The 12,581-nt window shown below is 44.2% G+C and overlaps 1 protein-coding gene across 19 annotated transcripts in view; it reads left to right on the plus strand.

Annotated features, from left to right (window-relative positions):
- The window catches only part of Nrp2 (neuropilin 2), a 158,992-nt gene that overhangs the window by 97,925 nt on the left and 48,486 nt on the right, over positions 1-12,581 (plus strand). For 2 of the 19 annotated variants that reach the window (XM_027397042.2, XM_027397043.2), the window contains exon 16: positions 435-450. The exons of 15 other annotated variants lie outside the window; for them this stretch is intronic. In XM_027397042.2, the coding sequence (XP_027252843.1) occupies positions 435-450 (16 nt within the window). Of the gene's footprint in view, positions 221-434; positions 451-12,581 lie in introns of those variants that run through there. 2 more of the 19 variants (XM_027397039.2, XM_027397040.2) reach the window with 1 other exon arrangement.

A 12,581-nucleotide genomic window follows, 5' to 3' on the forward strand; every position in this document is an offset into this window, starting at 1 on the left:
AAGCAGGCAAGCAAACACCTAAAAGTTCAAAAATTACCAAAGAACAACAAAACAAGAAAACCTAAAGATTTTTACTTCCTATTCTTATCCCCTCTCCCTATAACTGTGACACCCCTTGCATTGCTCAGTTGCCTGTGTGTCAAAATAACTTGTGGATGTTGAAAACTATTTGAAAATGTATTGTGTGGAATGTAATAAAATGATGATATTTTTATACAAACATCTGGTTTTTTTTTTTCTGCCTGCTCTTTGCCTGTGAGAACAAAGTTGAAGTCTAAGCTTTGAGAGGGGGAAAAAAAAAGAAAAACTGATGTCTCCAAAGTTTACACATCGCCTTCTGAACTATGGGGCATTTGTGTGGGAGGGAGGGATGTCCTCTCCTTGAAGCTGAATGCCAGTGCTCCTTTCTTTTTAATTTCATCGCCACTTGTTAGGAGTTTTATCCAATTTGTGCAGCTGAGCCAACTTTTATGATTGGTGTGGGATTTTGTGAAAGTTGCTAAGTGCTAAATTGCTCAATGTGATTCCACAAAATTTCTCTTGATGGCAAATCCACAGAGACAGGAATCTCCTTTCAAACTGCCCCAGGGGGGGGGGTGCAGCTCTTGAGCACACTGTCCTCAGCTCCACAAAGACACAGCATGTCCTCTTCTTGTCCCACACCTACCAAATTATTACTTCCTGGGGGACATTGATCTCCAATTTATGAATGATTTCCCTGGAGCAACTGGAACAGGAACTTCCATCATGTTCAGGACTCAGAGATGGTTGGGATTTCATTTTTGGACAGATAATGAAGATTCTGGGATGGATGCTGTGAACCTGGAGCTGTCAGAGTGGACATTTATAAAAGGAACATTCTGCAAAAGTTTTGAGCTGAAGGAGACTCACTCGAGAGTCTGATCTGTAGCATGAAAAATAAATGACCCAGAGACTGATATTGGGGTCCATAAGGTTTTTGTTCTGGTTTTTGTTGTTGTTGTTCTGTTTGTTTGGTTTGGTTTGGTCTAGTCTTGTCTGGTCTGGTCTGGTCTGGTCTGGTCTGGTCTGATCTGGCTTGGTTTGGTCAGGTTTGGTTTGGTGTAGTCTGGTCTGGTCTGGTTTGGTTTGGTTTGAATCACCTCAGTGAATAGTTAGTAATGTAGTTGTGGTAGATATCTGAACCTGAAGGCAATTCCAGAGGGGAAAAATACATAGGAGAGGTAACTTCCTAGTGGCTTTGAGTCTCTCAACAGGAGGCAAGAATTGGTCACAGGAGGATCTACATTGCCTCTGTCTGTAGTCTGTCAGCCCAGAGCCCTTTCTAAGAGGCTGAATCATTGTCCTAGATGCTCTTGCAGAGACACCATCCATGGCCCTGATTTTCCCAAGACCTATTGAAACTTAGACCCAGGATCCAGCCCTTCTCAGACCTAAAGCCTGTCCTAACATTGGGAAAGGGAGCCTGGCTTTTCAGATCTCACAGGGAACTGTTAGTACAGATGGCTCAGGGCAGATGTCATTATCTGGCCTCTGCAGGAGTGCAGAGCTGATGTCCATGATTAGAGCATGGCCTGTTTTCCCTGTGCCAAGCACAATTACCCATTTTGTCTAAGTAACATTTGGCTGCTCTAAAACTGTTTGTTCCTGTTAACAAAGGCAAAATGGAAGCATCTCAACATGTTTATTTCAAGCAAAGACCCAGACCTGGTCCACGTTTGCCTGCGATGACCTAGGACCACACATGCCAGGCTGAATTGAATTAGTCAGAGCTTATGCTAGGTTGGCATGGCTAACAGTTTTGGAGCCACCTTTGGGAAGTAGTCCACCTTGACTCTGGGGCCAAGACTTATTTTGGGGTATGCTTTCCCCCTTGCAGGAGAATGGCCACCAGGAGTCATTTTACATGTTGTTCACGGCACTTCCAGCAGTGAACATTCAGAACGTTCAGCCTATACTTCAGACATCCCTCAAGTGTAACTGTTACAGAAACTATGTTTCTGTGAATCGTAGGCTGCAGATGTCAAAGCCCAGTGGACCCTGTGTTTACTCCTACCTGGGCCTCCACTGTGACTTTAACGTGTATTCTTCCTTCAACACTGCCCTCCTAGCCCACACCACCAAAGCCCAGCCAAACCAGTTTGAAACAGAGTTTGTTTTCCCCTTCCCTGCTCTTCACTGACTTTGTGGTTGTTCTGCACAATCATTGTGGCCTCTTATTAGCACCATGCTCTAACCAACTGAGCTAACCAGCCAGACCATTGTGGCCTTTTATAATCTATGATGAAAACAGGTTCATTTTGAAGTTGTGATTCATCTGCATTGTGGTCGGACATCTGAGGCAAACTGCAGACCCTTAGGTGTGGGCTTGGTTTTGTTGCTGTTGTTATTTCTCTCTTTAGCTGTGCAGAACACTGGGGCTCTTGCAGCTGTAATTTGCCTTTCATTCACTTCAGTGATGGCCCAAAGAAAACACAACACAAATCCAGCCAGAGAAAAAAGGAGGGAGAGGGGAAGACTAGCTGATTATCATAGAATTGAGGAGCAGGGGGTTGTCCTATACAAAGAGGTGAGAACTAGAAGTGGTGGGGGATTTGACTAAGCTTCACCTCGGTCAGGTGCACAGGAGTTTGTGCTGAGGGCAACCTTAGGAGTCGTGGGACCATAGTCACAGCTGGGGTATGTTTGCACTGACCCCTGGGAGCCATTCTATATGGCACCAATCCTAACTGGAATGATACAGGGTTTAGGAACTCTCCATAGAGCAGGACCGTAGTTAGTAAGATGTCCGGGCATAACAAATCTAGGAGCTTCAGGAAACCATCAGAAGCCATTTCTGCCCCAAATCCTATGGACAAAAGACCCATAAAGATCTCTCTTCTGGATAATGTCATTGCTCTTGGGATTGCCTGATATGACCTTAAAGAGCCACAAGACATAATTATAAATAGTTAATGATAATCTAATGTAAACTCCCATGGGCACTGGACTGAGAAATGAGAAGCATCTTCAGAAGGACCAGGCACAGAAGGCGTGGGGTGTTGAGTGGGAAAACACCTTCTCTTGGAACCACACGACTAAGGTGGTTTCTGTTTGGCCAATGGCTTGGGCTTCTTACTGGCTAGCTCTCTCTTAATTATTAACCTATTTCTATTAAACTATGTATTGTCACGAGGCTTCGGCTTTCCCATAATCTGGCATGTTACTCCTTCAGCTACATGGCATCTCTCTGGCCATCTCTCTCTGCCTCCTCTGCCCAGAATTTTCATCATCCCTAGCCCCACCTATACTTCCTGCCTGGCTACTGGCCAGTGTTTTATTTATCAACCAATAAGAGAAACATATATATATATATATATGACACTGAACAAGGTTGTTGAGGGAACTTTTCAGATGGTAATTGCAAGCTCTTCTCTCTCTCTCTCTCTCTCTCTCTCTCTCTCTCTCTCTCTCTCTCCCTTCCATCTCACCCTCTATATCTTTTTCTCTCTGTTCACAAGTGTATATGGCTACTTTTCAAACAGTCCAATAATACGGAAAAAGCAATAATTCACTTTATTGCTGACCAATCCCAGTCTCCTTCCCAGAAGTGACCACAAGTATGATTTGAAGCCACCTCTTTATACCTTTATAAGCATACAAATTAATGGCAAATTATGTAGTTTGGTTTGGATGGAGTTCATTTTGTTTTACACCATACTGTCTAACGCTTCTTCTCTTTCCTGGACAACCTGCTTCTTTTCATGTGACGTCTTGAAGATCCGTGAGCATGCATGGTTGGGTTTATTTACCCTCCCCACTCCCCACCCCCCACCCACACCCCCACCCCCGTCCCAAGAATATTGTGTTGACATGTCATCTCCTCCCCAATTGTGGTTGTTTAGATTGCATCTAGTTTTCTTTCGTTCTTTGTTTTGTTTTGTTACTGTTATAATCGATAGTACAATGAACATTGTTGAAGTTTGCCTCTTTTCCTGTTTGCATTTTATTAAACATTGCAAATAAATAGCAAAGATTTATCTATGATGGAACCTGTTTTCATGTGGGAGAGGGGATACCACAGATATAGATCCCCTCACCTAATCACTTGACTCAAGCACAAGTCCTTGCTACAGAAGACTTTGGGCAATTTTAGGAAGTTTGAAACTTAGGGAGTACTTCTCTAGAACTTTATAATGTTTTTTTACCACCAGCTTGTGGAGAATATTGTCCTATCTGAAGTGGCAGCTGTGGCCCAGGTTGATTCTGTCCCTGGGTTCAGCCAAGAGTCCTGTTGTCCATGATTAATGAGTTCTGCTTGGTTTCTGCAAAGAACGACTGTGCTGTGCCTTATTGTTACTTATTTATGTTTTCTACTAAAAAATTCATGTAAAAATACCCTTTAAGGTCATTGCACAGCCCTGTACTGCAGACCAAATGATTCTAGCAATGTCAGGTAGAGCCACATGCCAAGAGGAAGTCTCAAATCCTAGGTGGGGGTGCCCTGTAAGGAATAGAGCTTGTGGGATGAGAGGATGCACTTATCTCTCATCCAAGGAGGCTCAGAGCTTTGGCAATAAAGGAAAGACATTGGCAGCAGGGCTGTTCTCCGGTGGGATGTCTCAAAAATGTAGGCAAATTTGTTGATCCCACAAAGCTCAAGAAAGGAATAGCAGCAAAAGGAGAAGCCAAGAAACCTGAGTCCAAAACACTATTTCTAACAAGAGCACTGCCTTGAGTGCCATTGTACATGAGACAAGAAAGTCATAGTATTATCACATTAGCTCTGAGCGTAGGGAAGTGTGTCTAGGGCCATATATGTGTCTTGATGGATTTTTCTTATCTACCAAAGATCTAGGGCCCCTTCCTCTTGGGCATTCAACCTGAGCACATGACTCAGAAAATAAAGAAGGCACAGTGTGAGATCTGGTAGGCTCCAGATACCAAGCCCTGCACACAGTATCTTCTCTTGTCTTCTCTGTGCAGTGGTACATACACACTTGGTCCCCTTTAATACTTACCACTACCTAAAACAAACACTCCAATCTGGATGTGAGTATGTCTCTGCCACTTGCTGGAGAGCTACCAGCTCCAATGATAATAAGACTGTGCAAAGCACGTTGAGCTGGATGTATTCCTGACCAAAATCCTATTTGCTGAGGGTCTGCTAGTTGTTGAAACACATTTTAGCACCAAGGCCCTTTTTGTCTTTCATATTTCCGTATGCTATCAAAGGCTAGTTGAAGGAACATAATGATTTGGAGAGGATATTGTGTACCTCTCGATTGCTTCTCTAGGAATATCTCAACATAAGGAATTCAGAACAAGAAGATAGTCATCGGACCTATACCAAAGTTAACATGGGTATGTCCAAAGAATTCTGAGGGGGCACCTTGGCCCAAACCAACTATAGACCAAAATGTGACCCAGTCAATCATGGGGAGCATTGGGCCCATCATCATTTCCAGGGGCCAAAATTCCAGATAGGGCCAGTGTACCTGTCTATCTCCCCAAAGAGGACCAGATATTCACCCCTACCTTTGTGCCGGGTACAGTTCATCTTCCGACTCCACCCTTCCCCTGTCTTGGTGGTCCCTTTTCTTTTCTGGTGTCTTTACATTCTCTCTACCATCCTTCTTCCAATACCTTCTCTCAGAAAAATCATAGGTAAGAGTCCTTCACTCAAGCACTGAACTGATATTTCCTCCAAAGAGGAAGTTCTTGTGAGAAGACAAATCCAAAGCCAACAGAATCCTTCTGTTGGGATTGAAGTCCTCAACCACCAGCAAGAAGCTGAAGAAATCTATCATGAGAATGGATCAAGAATGATACATTTTTGCCTCTGTAAAATTATGTTATTAGTAATTCATTCTTATAAGAATTTATAAGCAGAGCCCAACTCATAAGTATAGTGAATTTTCTTGGTGACGTTCATGAGAACAGAGTGATGGAGTTTGTTAGCCTTCTAGAAAGTGCCCACTTTCACACTAGAAGTTGATACCAGTTTTGAGTCTTCAACTCTGTCTTCCCTCTTGACCAAGGTTGTACCAAACCCCACTTCTGAGTGATGTTTCTTGTTTGTTCAGTTTTATGGTTTGGGTAATAAAATGCCCTCAAAGGCTCATGTATTGAAGTCTTAATCCAGAATTGGTAAAGAGATGTCTGTATCACAAGACTTTATCAATGGGTTAAGACATTGTTAGGTAAATACAGAACAGGCTAGTAGAAAGTAGGATGTGGTTGGAGAAAGTGGATCACTGGGGGGTGTGCCTCTGAAGAGCATACGTTGCCCTTTGATCTCTCTCTCTCTCTCTCTCTCTCTCTCTCTCTCTCTCTCTCTCTCTCTCTGTGTGTGTGTGTGTGTGTGTGTGTGTGTGTGTGTGTCTCTGCTTCCCAATAGCTACCATAAGGTGAACAGCCTTGCTCTGCCCTTCCTTTCTTGCCATGTTCTGCCTCCTTGAGAGCCCACAGTAATGAGACCAAGTGACTGCTGACTAAGACCCCTGGAACCATAAGGCAAAGCAAACACACCCCCCTTTCTTTGTTCCACTCAGACATTTGGTCCCTGTGATGACAAACTGACTGACACAGCACTGCTTGATTACTGGGACTTTGGGACATAAGAAATGTCAAAAGTCCCACTAGGAAAAGAAAAATCTCTGGCATATAAATTTAGAAGAATTCTTTCCCTTTACATCTCCAGGAATGTGGGGAGAGAGGTACAGTACTTTTCCCCTGAGATTCTCTGTGTCTTCCCAGCCATCATTCCTTAGTAGAAACTAGCCAACAAACAATACAGAGAGACAATTGCTTGTTGACACACCTACTTTGGGGGATGGAGACTATCTGGTTTTTCAAAGACTCAGTCAGTTATAAAAAAAAAAAAAATAGATTCTCGATTTTTCTCTCCTGTCCTGTAAGTACATCTATATTACCTCCATGCTTGAATGTATTACTAGGTCATTTCACAGCCTTCTTGTTTGCAGCTAATATTTCCAAATCTTTTTAGGGTTCCCTCCTGTTTTTAACTAAAAATAATGGAAAATAATGACTGCATACAAGATCAGACTCGTGTCATTACCCCCCTCCCCCCGTAATCTCATACCAACCCCCTTTGTCTTTTCCTAATGGAAACCATAGGGGAAATTCCAAAAATTGTTTTTTCTGTGACTCTTTATACATTTGGCTATACCCTGAAAGATAGAAATCCATGCTAAAGGATCTTCTGGGGGGCTTCTAAACTCAGGCCAAAGCCAGCAAGAGATGAACAGCTCTCAAGTAGCCCGACTTTCTAAAGCCCATTTGGCAAAGGCTGTATGAACATCTGAACTTCTGGCTCCTCACTGCAACTGAGGATGAACAAACTGAATTAGGGAAATTAAGTGTGGTGGGGAGAGAGAATCCTCAGCCAATACTAAATGCTAAACCAAATTAAACATTTTGAAGTGCCAAGAAATATCTCTTTAGCCCTCCATTATTTCTGGTTTATTAAGATCTCAGTGCTGTGTTTCCTGCTGCGGGGGTAAAAATAAAAAAGAACGGCTGAGAGATATTTCTGAAGGCAACTTCCACCTGAGTGACCCATTGGTTTAGCTGGCTTGGGGCCTTCAGGAACTTGGAATCAAATCAAACAATGGCTCTAAGCAGCCAAGATCGTATCCCAAATAAGTCACAGGCTGCAAACAAGGTGTTGAAAATCTGTTGCTTGCATTCAGTCTCGCACTGATTTGTTCAGTGGCTTCCTGCATTCTTCTTCCTCCGTCCACTTCATCTCTACAAGAGAAGTGATGACACTTGGTACCTGCAGAAATGAAAGCATTTGGAGGTTCCCTGGAAGAGGCTCTTGAATTCTTTCAAAGGTAGTTGAATTTTAGTGGTTTCAGTAGGCAACAAGGCCAGCTTTCTGTAAAATGTTATTAGCCCAGTTCCAGTTAAGACTTGAGACGAGAGCCACACGGTAGCCATTTTATCACCTCCCGAGTCTACAGTTAACAGCACTAGTTCCTAAGCCAAGCAAGCAAGTGTTGAAAAGTAGAACTTTGTAACTTCCAATGCTCTGTGCTTTTCATGTTCTTCTCAGTGACTTCAGAGAGGACAGAGCTAGGGTAAGGGGTGATCAGTGAGTATTAAGGGATGGCAGTTCTCCTGTGTTTGGAAGTCTCCTTGTGTACGTCATCCCTCATCAGAAAAACAGATAATGGGGTCTGGAGAGGTAACTCGGCTGTTAGTAGTGTGTAGTATTCTTGTAGATGAGTAGCTGGAAACCACCTGTAACTCTAGTTCCAGGAGATCCAACACCTTTTTCTGGCTTCCTCGGGCACTCACACACATGTGACATGTACACTCACACAAACACATGTTAAAGCAAAATAAAATAAATATTTTTAAAGGAAAACTAGATGCTAATGATGGCATTCCAGAGCAGGGGAGCACAGAATGGACTCAGGGAAGTCAAGAAAGACAGGGGTTCTGACATCTAGGAACACACTGAGAAATGGATGTCTGCTCCTGGGCTGAGGCTCCTCTATGCCCCAGGCTGTCTCTGTTCAGGTACAGAGCAATGCTATGCCAAGTGTCTAAATATCTTTGCCCCACACTCTGGTCTCTCATGCCCCTGCCTCGTCAAAGAAAATCAGTGCACATCCGTGTTCTGAAATGGCCTCATGCAAGTGATGCAGAGATGGACTACCTTAAATTATTTATCTAAAAGCAGCCAGTGGTTTGAGGCAGACTGCCCATCCTCCTGGTAATCTTGTGAAGTTCCTTTTAGGATGCAGAACGTGCAGGGAACACTGTCAGGACCGATACACTCACAGTAGACCACAGCATAGCAAGTGGGGAGAGTGAAGAATTTCCTGATAGAAACTGCAGAAAGGCAAACGAATGAAGAAAGCAGTGATAACCCCAAAGAATCATAATGGAGGGGGGAAGGGTGGGGAGAGGAAGGAAGTGAAAGCAAGAATTCTTACTGGAGAGCTAAATTAAGGTTGGGGGTTTCCCAGCTGCAGGTTGGAGTGTCAAGGGGTGTTTCCCCTGACTAGCATGTGTGGTCCGATAGTACCAGGCAGTATTCCAGGCCCCTTAGGGAAGAAACAATTCTCATTAGAGGAGGCTCTTTGTGAGTGGGAGTGGCTACTCACCATTCGTACTACAGTGATAGAGTCTGCTGACCAGGACACCACCATACTGGACTTTTTAGGGTGAGGGAGTTCCTGGAGCAGTCTGGGGAGGTTTTAATAACTAGCTTCTTTGTCTCTCATTCTAAAAAAAACACAGCCTAACAGATGATAGGCAAGAACTTGAGATACTTTGTCTTGTACCTACTGTCTCTTGAGCCTGCAAAAAGAAAGGGACACCTGAGGGAATAAGGTGACTCTTGGGCTTCAGATTTCCATTTCACCATGAAAGTGGCCAGAGTTTGGTTAGTTGGGTTGTTTTCATTTTGAAACAGTGGCAACTCAGATGGCTCGTTTGCTCAAGCTATATCTAACCCCTTTCAGCATCTGAGCTTGTCCCATGCTGTGACTGCACTGGTTTTTAGGAGCCAAGAGAAGGCAGGTCTGCCTAACTGGGACATAAATACAAGGAGGGAGACTTGGGAGTCACGGGGGAATACAAGCCAAAAAGTCAAGGGACAAGTGTGTGGGTGACAAGACTCGGATGCCCATCCTGAGAGTCAAACAGATGAGGCATAGAACATCCCCAAGCCCACCTGACAGCAGCCCTAGTCCTTACTGACAGTCCCCGGCTTCATTTGCCTAACTCCTCTCCTGGACTCCGAAGCACTGTAGGGTCAGTCCCCTTTACAAATGCCTCATTTTCCCCTGTGCTATTCTGGGCCTGAGAGTCTTTTGTTTCCCAGCCACACTGAAGTGATATCTTAATGATAGACACCTAAATGCATACGTCTTTATTACCCAAATTCCGCTGTGCTCTCTGGACAGCAAGCAAGCCCTCCTTGTAAGTGGCGGTTGGTTAATTGGTTAGTTGAGACTGCTTTGAAGCACATTGTAATTCAGCCTCCTCTTTCTGGGTGATGCCTAGCATGGAAATCTCGAAACTCTAAACTTCAGGTCACAAATAAGAAGTCCTTAGAAGTTACCAGCAAAGTGGCTGACGAGCCAGTGATCTGGCCAAGCACATCCTAACTCCTGGGACCCTAGCTAAGGCACACGCTTGGTCCGGAATGATGGCTCAGTTGGCATCAAAAGTGCCTACCTGAGTTCAAGCTGCAGATCCCATGTAAGAATGCTAAGTGTGACTGATACATAGGCTTATAATTCCAGCACTGGATAGGTGGGGGCAGATCTCTGGGGCTAACTGGCCAGCAAGGCTTGCTGAATTGGCAAGTTCTAGGCCAGCCACCTGTCTCAAAAAACAAACAAACAAACAAAATAAAAAGACCCATAATAATAAGGTGGATAGCATCTGAGGAATGATAGTTGAGGCTGTCCTCTTGGCTCCATGCACACACACATCCACACACAAAGAGGTTAGAGTAGTGGAGATGTGGTGGCCATTCAGTGTCCTGCCTACCTAAAGAAACTGAACAAGTCTCAACAGCCCTCATTAGTCCAGTACAGTTTGAGTAGCCAAGCAGGCAGAGTAGCCATTGCATTAGGCCTTGAGAGTTAGCACTCAGACTTTGTAGTCAGACAGGCCTGAGACTGAATCCACATGGGGACCAAGAAGAAAACAGGGTCATGGGAGCACAAAGGCTGGAAGTGGAAGTCCTGTGGGTGCTGCAGTCTCTTCCTGGCCTGCACTGCTGTGAGGTGTGGCTCATTTCACTCTCCCCAGTGTGAGTGCTCACACTCACCAACACACCTCACCACTAAAACAATTTTGGATCTTCCTCTTCAAGTGCTGCCCTCATTGCCATTAGATTCTGAATCCATGTCATCTCCAGCCTGTCCTCAGTTCCCCAGCTGGCACAGCACCCTCAGGCTGACATTTCCCCTCCCACGCAGCTGCTACCTCCCTCCCTGCAGCTCCAACTCATCCTTCTTCCTGTCTCATGTGGGAGCCAGGACCCCTCCTTCTGGACTTTGTGGCAGCAACTGCCCCTCCCTCTCTTCCTTGTTTTTGCCAGAATTCCAGAATCCTTCTGTATCAAACACCTTCTTCCTGCCTGCATCCTAAAACCAAACAAACAAACAAGCATCCCTAGGTTTACCTCGTGGGCTCAACCAAAAAAAGCAAGGGGCCAGTGAAGAGCAAAGAGGCTTCTGAGAGGGGGAAAAAAAACTCTTAATCAAATACAGATATCAAGAACATGAGCAAAGGGACTAGAAAAATTTCTATCAAAGAAAATTGCTTTTTGTACAAATGTTCCTTTTATTTGGGTTTTCCCCAGTGTGCTATCTTCTCTAAGGCTTGGCGAACAGGTGCGCTTTTGAAAATGTTGATTAACTTATCCTTTTCTTGACCCCTTCCCATTCACCCAAATTCCTGGGATGGGTGATTATTCCAAGAGCAGAGTGCAGCCACTCAAGTGTTCCTTACCTTAAGTGGCTTTTGATTCTCCAGGTGCAGAAGCTCAGCTGGGGCTGAGCCATCGATTCCATTGAAACTTAGAAATGGGCCACTTCTTAGGAAGCCATCTTGTCCAGTCCTCTGCCTCTAGATACAACAGGCCTAAGGAAAAAATGTCCCCACAGTCACTGCCATCCATTTACCCCTTTCCCTTGGAGATCAACACCACATTCACCCCTCTCTAGTCTGTGATCAGTGATGACCTTGGTCTTCTTCTCTGGGGTATGAGATGGAGAAAGGTGACACTCCAGCGTCTGAGAAATTTTCCTATCTTTGACAAGGACCAAATAGCTAAAGCAAGTACAGGATTTGATGCAGAAGTCACTATTAAGTGCCCCATGGTTCTTGCCCTTGTCTGACTCACATATTACATATGTACAGTATTCTGTATCTTCTAACCATAAAGATAATAAGATGAATTAGCATCTCATCAAAGCGATTAATTGTCAGAAATGTGAGCTTTTTCCGGTTCGTATTTTTAAATATATATATGTGTATATATATATATATATATATATATATATATTATTATTCCTATTTTTAAAAAAATCTGGGTTGACTTTCACAAGCTCCGTGTGATCCCTGTGACAGACACCACCTGCCTCTTGTTGAATCATGTTCACATCTTCATTCCAAAGAAGCAGCCTGCTTTGTGGGGGCCTGGAGAATAATGCAGGAGATGGGCGTTGAGGTAGGAAAGCTGGCATGGCCTCCAGGTGCCAGTTGCTATGCTAAAAGCATGCCAGGAGTGGGCTGGATTTATGGAGGACTACTGCCACATGGCAGCGGTCCTTTCGAGTGGATCTTGGCAGATTGCTCTGTGTGTCCTTTTCTAGAGGCTGCGGGGATGTGAACATGCTTTAGCACTCTGGCCAGGAATGAAGAAGACTTTAATATGATGGAAAATGAGTAGATTTTCTAGGATGACAGTGATGGATCCATCCTCAGTTCAGTCCATGGTCAAGGTGATAGTTTCCCAATACACAATGCTGATGAGCAAGACATTTCATGCAGTCTAAAGTTCTTTCTTCTCCTTGCTGCTTCAGCTGTTTGAGGTTTTTTAGTGTCCTAATTAGCTTGAGACATGG

Source organism: Cricetulus griseus, chromosome 2 (genome assembly GCF_003668045.3).
Source record: "Cricetulus griseus strain 17A/GY chromosome 2, alternate assembly CriGri-PICRH-1.0, whole genome shotgun sequence".
In the NCBI taxonomy this organism is placed as follows: Eukaryota; Metazoa; Chordata; class Mammalia; order Rodentia; family Cricetidae; genus Cricetulus; species Cricetulus griseus.